Consider the following 14947-nt stretch of genomic DNA (forward strand, 5'->3'; position numbering starts at 1 on the left):
CTTTAGGCTAGCAGCAGTTGCACTGGGAAAATACAACCATTTCTATGCATGTAATGTACATGCTTCCACCCCACCCTCTTCATGCTCTTCTCAACAGGACAAAAGCTATCCCTCAGACCCCTTTTGGAGCCAAATTAGCTCATCAAAGCAGAACAAGTTTATAACACAGTGTTCACTGCATATCAAATGCCCTTGCACCACTTTGATTTCCATTCTTTGGAGTGCAGTTGCCATATTTTGAGTATTTCATTTCAAGGAGGAAAGCTATTAAGTGTTTCCCCCAAAGTAGCTGATTATTCAATGGCTAAAGATGTCAAGGATAATGAAATAAAAAGGCATCTAGGCTGTGATAGTCTCTAGCAGGAAAATGCATCTCATTAGAAGGCATTCCCACCAGAGAAGTCTATGGTATTACATGCATGAATTCCTTTCTGCTGTTAAGTTGTTAACCAAGTTTTGGATGCAAACAGCATGCAGCCTCAATGACAGTGCACAACTGTGTGCAAACAGTAATTAATCGTTGGCTCCCTGAATGGAGCCTCTGTGAGGCTGGAGGCAAATCAAAGGGCTGGCCTGGTTTCCAGTGCTTGAGGAACGTGCCGTGCTGTGCACTTGGGAACATTCAAGTTATGAATATTACCTTGTAAGCCGTGTGGCAGGAGGCTGAGGGTAGCTGGCCTCCACGGGCTCAAGTCTGTGCTCAGCAGAAGGACCTGCCCTTTGGTGTTTGGTGATGGGGACAAACTGTGCACGCTGTGATCCAAGGATCTTTCAGTTGAGTTTCCGGGCAATTCTGGAAGGAAAAAGAAAATCAGTCCCACTACACAAAATACTTTTATGTGAACTTATATATTCAAGGCTGTTTGCAAGAGTGCATTTTTGAAATGGCGATGGTGTTTTCTACAGGCAGACACACATTAGAAGCTTAGTGATACTTTGGCATCGGCAACAAAGACCAAATAAGCTGACAAGAGGTGTAAGCGCTCTATCCCACCCCGGCCCAGTATCTTGGCTGGAATTAAGAGTGTTTTGAGCAGGCAGTGCATTTTGAGGCAGAGAAAGGGGTTGTGTCAGTATGAAACACAGTGGTTGTAGTTAGAGGATCAGCACATTACCAACGCTTCTTGCAGTGGTGTCTGAGACACCGCAATATTTCCTTGCACTTAGAAGAAGCAAAACAGCTTCCCAACAGAGAGTACTGTGTGGGAAATGTGGGCAAATATCATTCTGCTTGGAAGGATAACGAATGGGTCACTGTCATCGTTGGTGCAACTGTGGGTTTGGAGGGGGTTGCGCTGAGATGTGTTACGAAGGGCAGGGCCAGGGAGACCGTCAGGCACTGAAGTGTATTGCACTGTATTATAAAATCACCTAAAAAATATCGCCGTATCTGCAGTATATATGACAGTAATAGTCCCCAAACTGCAGCTTGCAATAACCATACTGCAGCACATGTGCCCATCATTACAGAATATTGGGACATTTTCTGCAATGGTAAAATCCATTTTCCTGGGCAGTTCAGTGTCAGAGTGAACAGGACTTCTCCCTCTGCTGTATCTGTCTAGCAAAAGGAAATGAAATACAGGAGGGCTAAGGGAGTCATATAAACTGAATGATTCTGTGGTCTTATGATATTCATATGAAAATAAAACTGGGCTTGATCATCACTTGATGTAAATCGTCCTAGGACATGGTACAATTTATGTCAGCTGAGGTGCTGTTCCTCTTGCTTGTCTAACATATATGTGGTATGTGATCAAAGTCAAAACCACAGTGATTAGTTTTTCATTCACCCACTTCTCTTATTATGCAGATAAAGTGGTGTTTTGTTGGTTTTTTTTCCTTCACATCCTTATGACAGCATGTGTTGCTGAGTAGATATTTGTAGAGCTGTAAGGTCTCATAACAGCTTTGCAAGCAGAATTCTGTACCTACACTTTTTTCTTTCTATCTGTAAGCCTAATATTAACCACCATTACTTGTACCCTGACAGGTCTGATTGTCCGAGAGGTAAGCATTGAGATTTCCCGACAGCAAGTCGAGGAGCTCTTTGGGCCTGAAGATTACTGGTGCCAGTGCGTTGCCTGGAGCTCTGCAGGCACCACCAAGAGCCGGAAAGCCTACGTCCGCATTGCATGTGAGTGTCTTTGCTCTGCATGTTAAGTTGATGGTGTTTGGGTGAGGAAAAGTGGAGTCTCCATCGTTTGGGAGAGAGATTTTGTTTCTGACCAGTTAGGCTTTGTGTTTTCTGCAGTTGTTGATGCATACTAAAATTAAGGCCTTCAGAAGCATTTGTAAGAACTTCAGCTTAACCTGTTCTTAAGAACAAAATCTTCTTCTCCTTTGTGTGTGGGGAAAGCATCAAAACCAATATTTCTTGAGTACAGCAGTTACATGTCTCAAGAAAAGTGTCTGAATTTAATTGTCGTTGTTTAACCCCAGCCAGCAACTAGGTACCATGCAGCTGCTCGCTCACTTCAACCCCTCACCCAGTGGGATTGGGGAGACAATCAGGAAAAAAAGGTAAAATTCTTGTGTTGAGGTAAAAAGAGTTCAATAGGACAGAAAGGAAGAAAATAATAACAACAATAATAAAATGACAATAATAATAAAAGAATTGGAATATACAAAACAAGTGATGCACAATGCAATTGCTCAGCACCTGCCAACCAACGCCCAGTTAGTTCCTGAGCAGTGACCCGCACCTCACCCCAGCCAACTCCTCCCAGTTTATATACTGGGCATGACATCAAATGGTACAGAATACCCCTTTGGCCAGTTTGGGTCAGCTGCCCTGGCTGTGTCCCCTCCCAATTTCTTGTGCCCCTCCAGCCTTCTTGCTAGCTGGGCATGAGAAGCTGAAAAATCCTTGATGTAGTATAAACGCTACTTAGCAACAACTGAAAACATCAGTGTGTTATCAACATTCTTCTCATACTGAACCCAAAACATAGCACTGTACCAGCTACTAGGAAGAAAATTAACCCTACCCCAGCCAAAACCAGGACGCTAATGAGTAGGAATATTACCAAAGCAAGCTATGAAATGACATGACAGCTGTTCCTTTCACAGAATCACAGCATGCTTGAGGCTGGAAGGGACCTCTGGAGGTCATCTGGTCCAAACTCCTGCTGAGGCAGGGCCATCTAGAGCTAGTTGCCCAGGACCATGTCCAGATGGCTTTTTAATATCTCCAAGGAGGGAGACCCCACCAACTCTCTGGGTAACCTGTGCCAGTGCTCGTTCGCCCTCACAGTGAAAAAAGTGTTCCCTGATGTTCAGAGGGAACCTCCTGTGTTTCGGTTTGTGCCCATTGCCTCTAGTCCCATCACTGGGCACCACTGAAAAGAGCCTGGCTCCATCCTCTTTGCACCCTCCCCTCAGGTATTTGTATACATGGATGAGATCCCCTGAGCCTTCTCTTCTCCAGGCTAAACAGTCCCAACTCTCTCAGCCTTTTCTTGTAGGAGAGATGCAAGTCATCTTTATGGCCCTTTGCTGGACTCTTTCCAGTATGTCCATGTCCCTCTTGCACTGAGGAGCCCAGAACTGGACCCAGCGCTCCAGGTGTGTCCTCACCAGTGCTGAGCAGAGGGGAAGGGTCACCTCCCTCGACCTGCTGGCAATACTTTTTCGCTAACGCAGCCCAGAATACCATTAGCCATATCTGCCACAAGGGCACATTGCTGACTCATGGTCAACTTGGTGTCCACTAGGACCCCCAGGTCCTTTTCTGCAAAGCTGAAAGTATATGTCTCTGCAATCATATAATAAATCTGCTGTTCTTTAATGAATAAAGAACTGTGTGTTTAGCATATCACATACTCAGATTGGTAATATGAGTTTGAAAGTGGTCATCTCAACCCTAATATATCATCATTGTTATTCATGGCTATGAACCTCAGTATTTATTTTGAACCATTCCCAGCTTAGAGCCCAAGAACACAGGGAAACTAGCTCCCTGAAAACAGATCTTCATTTGACTGTACAAATATTTAATGTTCATTAATTTTCAAAGAGGTGCTTTTCTTTGTAATAGAGTAGTCACACTGGGAACTCCCATTTCTCTTTCACATGATGAAATCCTCTTTTGTATAATGGGAACAAAATATATCATCCGGAATTGTATCTATCTCTTCCGCTGTTTTCACCTCAACAAAAACACATTTTGTGAGAAAAGGTCATTAGAAACTGGGTTTGCAGCATACTTATGTTTCCTGCACTGTGCCTAACAATTTATAATGAGAGAAAAGAATTCTTCCAGCCAAATAAAGCTTTTCGCAGACATGTTAGAGGAAAGACTCTCTGTCATTTAAAACTCCCCATTTAGAGCTTGAGTATCCTTTTGTTCTTGAGAAAATATTGCATGGTTAAATCCTCGAAGACGAGTTACTTTCTGTGTAAACATCCAGATACAAATCTTGGACGTTCAATTTAAATACCCAGTTTTAAATGCTTTTAGTCCAAGGAACTGACTTGGAAATAGAGGACCTGTATGTAGTCCTCTGTACCCGTACCTGTACCTGTACCTAGAGAAATAGAGGACCTGTACCTTTGAGTACAGGACTAACCTCAGAGAAGACTTTCCCCACAGTTAAGGGGAGTTAAAATTATTGTACAGACAATCTTCCTGCAAAATTAGAAATGGCAGTACATATGTACATAGTGCTTGCCCATGGCAGGCAACTTTTAAAGACTTTGAGGATTTTCTTTTTCTGTACTGAAACAAAAGAGAGGGATTTCAATTTTCTTTCTTCTAAGCAGTCAGCACTTCAGAGAAGCTTAGCAATGTTTGAACGGGGTTTTTAGATTATGACTCCTAAATTAACTCATTAAGAAGATTTTCATGTCCTGCCAGTTAGCCCTTGACAGATGACCATTAAATTAACACAGTTTAGAAGTCTGAGTGTATTTTACTTGATGGCTAAGTAACTTTTGTGTATTGCCATACCTATGTACTTAATTTCTATATAACACATAATTATTGTATATGTATGAAGGTTATTTTATATCACTTGACATATCTTCCCAGGCATCCAAATTTTTATTGAAGGCACTCATAATACAGAGTTTGCTTCTTTTTCTTACCATATTTTGGAGAGAGGAACAGTCAGTTCACTGATTTTTCTAGAGTCTTGGTGGGGTTTTTTTAGAACAGTCCAATTAAATAAATTCCAGGAAGTTTTATGTGCCTGTAACTCAAATGTGGCTTTGTAAGTTACTGAAGTTTTTTTAACCTCTTGTTGCTGAATTTGGGTTTCTTGGGCAGCTGTGATGCAGGCAAATCACTTAGACTCCTTGGGATTAAGGATTGAAGTGTTAGGCCTTCAAACTGCAGATTTTCAAACAGCAGCAAAAGCACGTTCTCTGCAAAATTGTCCGTTTCCAATTTCACGGATTTCTATAAATGTCTCAGGTAACTCAGGACTATTTTTTTAGGAACTCAGACAGATGATGTGGGGTATATGCCTTACTTTGTGATATCATTTGGTCTACAAGATCACTATATTAAACTATGGACTCAGATATACCGAAACTCGTCTGTATCCACAGCCTTGACTTCAGAGCACTGAATCTGTCCTGGCAATATAATAGTTGTTTCTTAATAAACTTTAAACACAGCTGGTAAGTCTTCTGATGGTTACACAATGTGCTCTGAGACTGGGATGCAAGGTAGGGTCCATGCAGTATTTATTAATCCAGAAAATCAAGGATGTCCAAAACTTAAGAGGGACAGAAGAGTCCATCTCTCCAGCTCTGTCTGCAGCTATAGTTGCATGTTTGTCACCAATGCAGTCTTCACTTTTAATTGGTACAGAAAGTGAGCACTGACACCTTTGGGAAAGGTGAGGGGTAAATGGAGCATGTAGAGTGCTCTGCTTAAGTTATATTATTATTTATCTTAATACCTGAGCCTGGTGATTTCATCTCAACAGCTACAACTGTAAGCATAACGAGGCATACCTAGCACATTAAGAAAAGCTTCTCTCCTTCTCCCTCTCCCTCTTCCTCTCTTCCTCCTCATCCTCTTTCTCCTTCTGCTCTTTCTCCTCTTTCTCTCTTTTCTCCCTTATGCCCACTGGTCTTATTCTGGAATTATTGTGTCCTCTCAAGGGCTGGAGCTGTACTCCATTAAAACAAACAACAAAAAAAAAAAGCATGCAACATCTCTGTTCACTGAGCGTGTAATAGAATTAACTGAAAAGTAATTTGAAAGTGTGAAAAATGTGCATCCTGGAAAACCGGCTTGTATTTGTTTAATGCAGGGTCAGGCATGTGTCAGAAGGTACGTAACAACCTAGTCAATGAAAGTTCTCTGTGAAAATCAATTGCAACATCATTCTGGCCGAGAGCTTCAGTTATTCAGGAAGGGAGTAATCTATAAATATGGAGTGAAGATGCTGCTGGTTTTCAAAGGCTGCCCGTCCTAGCAATATAAACAGAAAAAGAGTCTGAGACTAAAGCCAACATCCTGGCTTCTCTAACTGTTCAGGGTATTTAACGGTGTCTCGCCTTTTCACTCCTGGACCATGAGTATGCTATGAAATCACTCCCTTCTGCGCAGGATGTTTCTGAAAAGGAGCTTTTTTCCTATTTCATGGAATTCATCTTCCTGCAGCTTTGGCCTCCCCATGAGAACAGAGCTGAGCATTTCATCCTCTTAAATTAGCAGATTTGTTGGGATTAATTTTCACTTTTCCATTCTAGATACCTCAGTAACCAACAAAGTACAGACACCTAATGTATATCTTGGTGAGGCTGGAAAGATACAATAATTTTCTGAGATATGGGGCTATGAAAGTGCTAAAATGCATTTCCTATTTATTCACACATTTCCTATTTATTCTAGGCACATCCTATCAGGAGCACTAGGAGTCACTAATATGCTTTGATACAGTTTTTTTGCTCAATTAAAAATATGTCACTTTTGTGGAGGGAGGGAGGAAGGATGGGGGTTGGGTAGCTTTACCTTTAGCTGAAAAAACCCAAGCCCAATATAAAGTTTTAATGTGAATTTTATGTAACAAGACTGATGTCATTGAACAGATAAAACCTAACAGGGCAAAATTCCTGTTAAAAGGATGAATGAGGTCTGAGCCTGTGTAACTGAGAGTAGAGTTAAACCCACTGGAAAATACATCTGATAAAGACTAAACAATAGCTGCAGGATTTGACCTAATTTTTAGACCAGATAATAAAGGGGTGGCTAAGACAAATTGCTTTGAGCCCATGTGCATAGAGCAACCTCACTTTTCATTTGCTCCAGTGTGGTGTTGCTGTAGCCTCACTGACTTCATGATGTTAACCCATGCTGTCTTTGAGAAAATATAGTAAGAATATAAAACCTAAATCTGCTGTCAGGTTTTGAGTTTGTTGAAAACCTATAAGAAGATAGCAGCTTTCTCTGTAATTTCTGTTACCCGATCTTTTTTGGTGTAATGAATGTGGATAGTCTCTTCTTTTCCTTTATTCTTTATCTTAAAATCAGAATTTAAAAAAAAAAAATCATTTTAAAAAGCCTTGATGTAGTAAGGGTCTGTGCTTGTTAATCTTTTGTATAATTTGATACTACTTTCCTATGTACTTATCTAAAAGCCTTTTTTCCCCCAGACTTTTTTTCAAAGGAATGTAGCTAATATATGCATGTCAGATACTGTATACTGATAAGATAAATGCAATATAGAAGAGTAGACCAGTTCATCTGATGGTTTATCTCCACCTACAAGGGGTATGCAGTTGTACAAAGAAACAGATATGAAAAAAAATCACAGATTCTTTACTGACGCTTGGTTATCTCACCTTTTAGTACTGGGGCCCATGCTCCACGTTACATTGCTGCAGTGCCTTTCTTCCCTCTCTTCACACACCTAATCCAAGCAATGCTGTGAGAACATGTTTCTGTACCCACAAAAGCATTACAGCACATTGCAATAGATACAAAGTTGGGTGGATGTTGAGATCAGGAGAGCGAGCTGGGAAGACTTAACTTAAAAATTTTAATAGGAAGGTACGTCTAGGGTATGCAGTATTAAAAAATAATCCAAAAATGTGTTTTGTGCACTTTGATAAGTGTGTATGAGAGTTAGCAGAGATAGGACCTTAAGTCCTTCCTTGTGTACCATTTAAGTTACTACTGATGTCTGCTGCTTGTCATTAATAAAGGGATAATGAAAACACGTGCTCTTGAGCCGAGATTACTGAAGAGAGAACGGCAGATCACAGAAAGGGCAGCAGAGAAGTTAACTGAGCATTTAACATATTTGATACTACCACTCTGCTTTTGCTCCTGACAGGCATTTTTCTGTACCGCTTCCCCAGTTAACAGGCATGACTGACTCCCAAACTTAAGGATGCAGTTGCAACAGTAATGAATACAAATCACATCATTGCTTTGTAATAAAGAGCTAAGACTTTATAAATTAAGATGGACTTGACTTGACTGTTAGCGTTGCTTAAAAAAACCAAAGGAAACCCCTTTAATGAATTTATAAGAGTTGAATCCCTCAGTAGGAGCCTTGAGAATATCCTACCTACACTGTCATGCCTAAGAAATTATCATCTTTCAGTAGAGTCTGCTTAGTGCCTGATGGTGAAACATAGATGCAGCCAGGAAGTTAACAAAATTTTGTGTATATTTTGGTAATGACCAGACAGCTGTGTGAGTCAGATTAGTGTATCAGAAGAGCAACTACAACAAAATATCACATCTATACAAATTATTGTCTGTTTCAGTGTTTCAGTGTGTTGTAAATTCAATTCTACATATGAATTGCAATGTACACCTGATGTTTCTAATGTCTATATTTAGTACCTTTAGTATATCGGTCATCTAAAAAGGCACTTGTTGAAGTTAGTCATTTGAACTTTACATTTAGATTTATTTGAAAAGGAAGAACTTTGGATTCCATCTTCAGTCACCAAATAACATAATGAATAGAATTAAGTTTATAAGTTACCTTGCAGGATAAGTTTACAAAGAAAACCAAGAAATATCGAGCTATCAGGTAAAAATATAAGAGGAGGAGAATAGTGCAATCGATGTACACCTGGGAACCCATCTGCTCGGTGAATTCTTGATAAAGTTTTCTTGCTTATATTTTTTACAGTTGTATCAATACCAACTGTGTTGAGTGGGTCATTCTTCATTATAAGCATAACCCACATGGAAGCTGTGTTGCAAAGGAGTGTTTTGTCTTACCAGCGCCTGGCTGAACTAGCTTAGAGCTGAAGAAAGAAGGGGAAAAATTGTTTTTTCTGCAGACATGCAGGCGGTGAGTCTCCGAGGAGTCATCAGGCTGCAGCATTATCCCCAACTGGCTGAAGATGCCATCAGCAGAATGAGGGGCTGGCAGGTGTGCACCTCCCATTTGCTCAGACTGTAAATACGTAGGGAATAAAACAGGAGAGAAGGTCCTGGGCTCAGGCAAAATGTCTTGCAGATTGTAGCCTGGCAAGCAAAGGATGCTCCTCACCTCATTCCGTGCCTCAGGTTAGCAGATGTAGCAGCCTGCATCTCCAAAACATGTTGTGCACTTCCAAGAACTCTGCTTCAGTTCCATCAGCTGCTTAGCTGTGAAAGCTGGTGCTACTTCTTGGCTGCATGGCATAACAGCATGAGGTCTCGCTCCCTGGGCTGCCACAGGGCTGCGGACAAGCTCAGCCCAAGCCATGGGCTGCCAGGCATCTTTGTAAAGGGGGAAGCTCCACTGTCCCTGATGTTCCTCTCCAGGCTCAGAAGGTGTCTGAGTCAGCCTCGTGGTGCGGCGGCACTTGTCTTTAGGTTTGGCCAGGTGTGAAACAGCCCCTCCAGAGAAGGAAAGGGTGGCACAGAGTTGTGTATTGAGCATAAAGACAGGGTTTCGAGGTGTCAACTTATTTCCTCTGTCCTCAGCTCCAGCTGCTAACGCTTGGGCCGGCTGAGAGCACAGTCCTGTCCAGCCGTGATCTCATCCTGTGAGCAGCAGCGCACTGAAGGAGGGCAGGAGGCTTTGATCAACACCCGGCGTGCAGCTGATACAGCAGGGGACTCGGCAGGACGAGGCACCACTCTTACAAAAGCAATTGATAGAGGTTTCAGAGGGAACCCCTGGGTTACAGACTGATGACACTCCTGTGACTGTCTCAGTGGAAATCTGGTTTGATCTAATTAACAACAGAGAGCTGGAACCACACAAGGACAAAATAAAAAAAAAAAAAAAGAGGTTTTTTTGTACCTAACCTTTCCATTACTACCCACCGGTGTGATTGATCCCTGCGCAAAGGTCGTAGACTCAGCTGTGAACAGAAAAGAGAGGCCAAAGTATGCCTGATAGCACACGGTTTCTCACATTTCGAATTGCAGTTCAGTCTCTAGTGCCTTTTTTGCAGAAAAGACTTCTCTTAACTCCACCTGCATCGTGGAAAGTGATGGAAGAGGAACAAGCCAGTTTTACAATGTTAGTCATGTTTCTCTAACTCAGCATCAGTCATCCAAGTTTGGGAATAAATGCAGTGAGATATGTTTTAACAAGCACGTGGATCCTCTTTCATTTTGTAGAATGTCAGTGGCATTTTCCCACTGTTTTTCCACAATTATTTTTCTGTTTGGGTATTTCTTATTTGGTAAAATTAAAACAGCATTGAACCTTGCCTCTTGAGAACTCTCAATGGTAGGAGGTAGACTTGAAGTGAAGAGCTTGGCTTCCTATTGATCCTATTGATACCTGCTGAATAATGGTTAAAATAATAACAAGCCATATTCCCTTTTTTTTCCAGTGTTTTAATTACATTTTTTGCTTATGACATGGTTGGTTGTCTATGGATGCCTGTATATACTTACCCGTATGAAGCAAGCTATCTTCTATATGGAAATATGTACTTCTTGTGAAGGTCTTTTCACATTCCTAAAACCTTATTCCTCTGAAAGCACACCCCAAATGTACTTCTCTCAATGGGCATAGTTAATATGAAAGTTGGATAGAAGATAATGTGGTTTTTCTTTTTCCGCTCTTAAAGCTTGCTCATTTTTTGAATTGTTTGTTATAGAAGGAAAGTTGACGTTGGAGTTACTAGAAGGAGCACAGAGTCTTTAAGGTCTACCAAGGGCAGAAATCCATCTTTCCCTGACAGTAATGCTGCATTGTTCTGTTCATTTCTGGTTTACATCTAATTCCTGGCTGACAAGTGTCCGTTTTTCATGCTCATTCATTAGTCACCCTTGCATTAGCACTGCCTTGAAGGTGTCTGGTCTGCCTCTTATCACATTTCTCAGAAATGATAAAAGATATCCTTAAAGTTTTACCCACCCACTCATCGCCGTAAAACCCAGAATAGCAGAGAGATAAAATACATTTGATTACGAAAAAAAGAATAGGATCATTCTTTGCTCTTTCTTAGAAGTTGACAGGTAGAAAAGGAAGTGGGGAAATGCCATGAATTCCTGTAGAAACTGTTACCTTTAGCAGATGAAAATTCAACTTCTGAGTGGTTTGTAAGCTAAAAATGCATTAAACGTAAAAGAAGGTCATTTAACAGTGCATCAAAATTAAGATCTAATGCCCCTCTCCCCCAAAAGTGTAGCGCTTCAGGAATAAAGCTAACAATGTGGTGTACACTGAGATTCTGATTTCCCATTATACTATTTCAGTTTTATGCTTGTGGAAATTCTCTCATTTCAATGCAGTTCTGAATGCAGCCATCTGTCCTTACCAGAGAAGGTTGTGCAGGAGTATTTCAGGAGTCTTGGAAGGAAGTCTCGTCTTAAGTATGCTGTAAATGTGCTACGATATATGCCACAAGAGCCCCCTCTGAATTTACTAAGACTACGCATTAGTAAAGAAAATAGAGTCTGGCTCACAGTGGAAGAGCAGAATTTTAATTCTTCTCCTTGGTTTCTTTTTACGAAGACAGCCTTGAAGGGAAGTTAGAAGCAGGGGGAAACACCTGATGGGGGTGCAGGCTGTCCCCTTGAGCCTGGTGGTGACATCCCCACCTGCAACTGGGTGAAATACGTGAGAGAGCTGGTGAGAAAAACAAGAGGGACCCTTCAGCATCACTGTCCACCAGGGCTCACTCCACTCCAGGAGAGATGAGCTGTGGCAGCAACATCACCTGTGTAAGAGCAAGAAGAGTATTGCTAACACAGACAATCAGGGATTATTCTACATTGCCAAAATAATAATGGAAAGAAAGTGCAACTGCCTTTCTCTTGTTTCTCTCCCTATTGAAGGTGAGGGTAGAGAAGGCTCTCTCTCAGCGTCACATTAGCAGGGCTGCTGCTGACCCGAGGCTTTAATAATTCACACTGCCTCTTCACAGACAAAGAGGTGCTGACCCAGAATGGATCAAATGTTTTATTGTTTTGCTTTTTCAGGCATATTTTCTGAAGATTGTTAAAACTTTTTTTTTTAAATGGGATGTATTTTATTCATCTTTTACCATTCTCTGGGAAAATGTATCCCTTCTGTCCTTGCTTGCAAGTAATAGTAACTTATATGACACTTTGAAAAAGTGAAAAATGTTATTGAAAATACTCTGCTTGGAAAAGATCCAAGGTCTCTCAGTAGATTAGCAAGCTCACCCACACCCCTTCAACAGTGTGAAGCTGCCATGATGACTATAATTGTTAAAAGGCAAAGGAAGCTGAAGATTGAAGAATTAGAAGGATGTTGTTGTTATGCACAGAAATCATAGCAAGGGCCATAGAACAAAAGCAGTCACTTCAAAACCCAGTGCTGTCCCAGCAGGGTGTTTTGTGATAGTTAGAGCAAGCGACAAAGTTGTTTGTCCCGGCCCTCCGCTTCTTCATCACTTAAAAAACCCACCTTGTTAACTTGTTTGTCTGTTACAACCAGGTAAAAGCTGTCCGTTTGTTAGGTAAAACCTGCCCTGCACAGCCACCATCTGTAGCTATTTGTAGGTGGCATGGCTGTAGCGGGAGGTGGTGGGTAGTTCTGGTGGCATAAAGCTGTGAACACGTGGGAGGGAGCCAACAGAATAGAGTATAAGAGATCCCAATCCTGTAAGTACACAATTATGTATTTTTCCCCCCCCCACAAATTAGTATCATTTACTCAATAGTATCTAATGGCTCCTTTGAGAACTTTACTATTATGTCAAGGCCCCTACTTAGTGTATTTTTAGTTTGTGGATCACTGACCCGCTTGAATCCAACGGCGCCGTTAAAGCGTCCACACACAGCAAGGCTCTGTGGGTGGGGGGCAGCCAGGGAGGCCAGGGTCCCGCAGGGTTTGTCTCACCTGCGGCAGCCCCACTGCAACGGTTCCCAGGGAAAAGGGGCTGTTCATACCCAGCAATTCCAACTGTGGATAATAAAGAGGTTCAAGTGGGATTTTTTACTGTTATTGCACATTTCTGGACTAATGCTATTTACTTTTGTATGCACTAAAATTTGGGGGTCTTTTTAAAGGCAAGTGCTTTATAAGAGAGGTGATTATTGTGTACGTGACGCTATGGAGAACTTCAGAGCTCTATTAATGTTTCAGGAAGGTAGGCAGGACAGTAAATCAACGTGTCAATGAAAAAACTCAGATTATTATCTATCTAATCATCTGCCTCTACTGTCTTCATCCCTCCGTATCTGAACACCTGAAAGCTATTATTAATATACTACTTTTTACTGTGCTTATATGCTTCTATTACCAGCACAGTAACTTTCTCATTTATCCTCAGCCATGGTATTAGAGTGCAATACATTTGTTATAATTGTCTGCACCATGCATGTATGTGTACCTGCTAGATGCACTAAGGTGTACCTGTTGTGGAGGTAATTCTTTTCCTTTGGAAATACCTATGGAACTAGCAATCATATGATCATATGGGTACTGATAGCAATATAACACCAGTTACTTGCTAATTTAAAGCAAACTGCATTAACCTGGCATTATGTGTACCCAGGATACCTATCAAACCCACAGGATGTGTGAGGAACCTGGGCCAAAGGAAGAATGTCACATCCCGAGAAACCTACCAGCTCCTGAAAGAGCAGCTCATCTCTATGTTTAACATGCAGAAGTACAGCAAGCCAGAACTCAGCATTTTGTCCTTGGAATGACTCCCACTCACAGGGCACCTGGAGGTTTTTGGTTTTACTCAAATTGAGCCGTACAACCCAAATGTCCCCTGGTTAGCCTGTCAGAGAGGGTGGGATGAAGCTGGTGTGCTGGTGATGCTGGAGCTGGCAACATGGTGGGAGCTACGTACAGGCGTTGGAGACCGACCTAATCTGGCCAGTTGTCTTGCTGTGGTTGCTCTCACATGAACAAGCCTCGCTGGCCTGGAATAACTCCAGTGTGACAAGGATGCTGACAGGCACAGTCTGGTGAAGCTTGACATGTGATCCTAAGAAATGATCACTTCCAGATGTTTTCTTCTCCTCTTTGCCGTAAGTTATCCAGTGTTGTAGGTTAAAGCCCCGTTCACCAACAACTGAGGTTAAAATGGTGGATTTTCTAGTGAGGTAGCTGTGACATTGGCACGTGCTTCCTTTCGACAGAGGGTAAGCCCCAAACAAGCAGACGGCTGGAGGCGATAATTTCTTATATTGCCACAGTGAGACCTGCCAAAGCTTATCTTTCTGTGCCCTCAACTGTGGCCGTAAATCCCATCCCATCAGAGGGGCTTTCAGCATCCCTGCCCTGTGTGCCGCAGGGAGCAGGAATGCCAGCGATGGGGAGGGAGTGGGGTTTGGGGTTGCTCCTTTCATGCCTCTGGTGCAGGGGAAGAACAGAGATGCCTCAGTTTCACTAGGGAAATGCATGGGTTTAAGGACATTAGAAGTTTACCATGTTATCAGCTTAAGTTAAAATCAGCATCTCCAGCTATGACAGAGCTTTTCCATGGTACAATTAGGTTGACATTTAATTCCAGGTAGTGGAACAACTACACTTTCTTGATATAGGCTGAGACAGACGTCTCGTGCTATCTGAAGGTGAGTTTCAGAGAAGCT

General features: G+C 41.9%; 1 protein-coding gene across 2 annotated transcripts in view; it reads left to right on the forward strand.

The window, feature by feature from the left end:
• UNC5C (unc-5 netrin receptor C) overlaps nt 1–14947 on the forward strand; it is a 269800-nt gene that overhangs the window by 185782 nt on the left and 69071 nt on the right. For both annotated transcript variants that reach the window (XM_069784212.1, XM_069784203.1), the window contains exon 3: nt 1994–2137. In XM_069784212.1, the coding sequence (XP_069640313.1) occupies nt 1994–2137 (144 nt within the window). The remainder of the gene's footprint in view (nt 1–1993; nt 2138–14947) is intronic.

The sequence above is a fragment of the Haliaeetus albicilla genome, chromosome 1 (assembly GCF_947461875.1).
Source record: "Haliaeetus albicilla chromosome 1, bHalAlb1.1, whole genome shotgun sequence".
NCBI lineage: Eukaryota > Metazoa > Chordata > Aves > Accipitriformes > Accipitridae > Haliaeetus > Haliaeetus albicilla.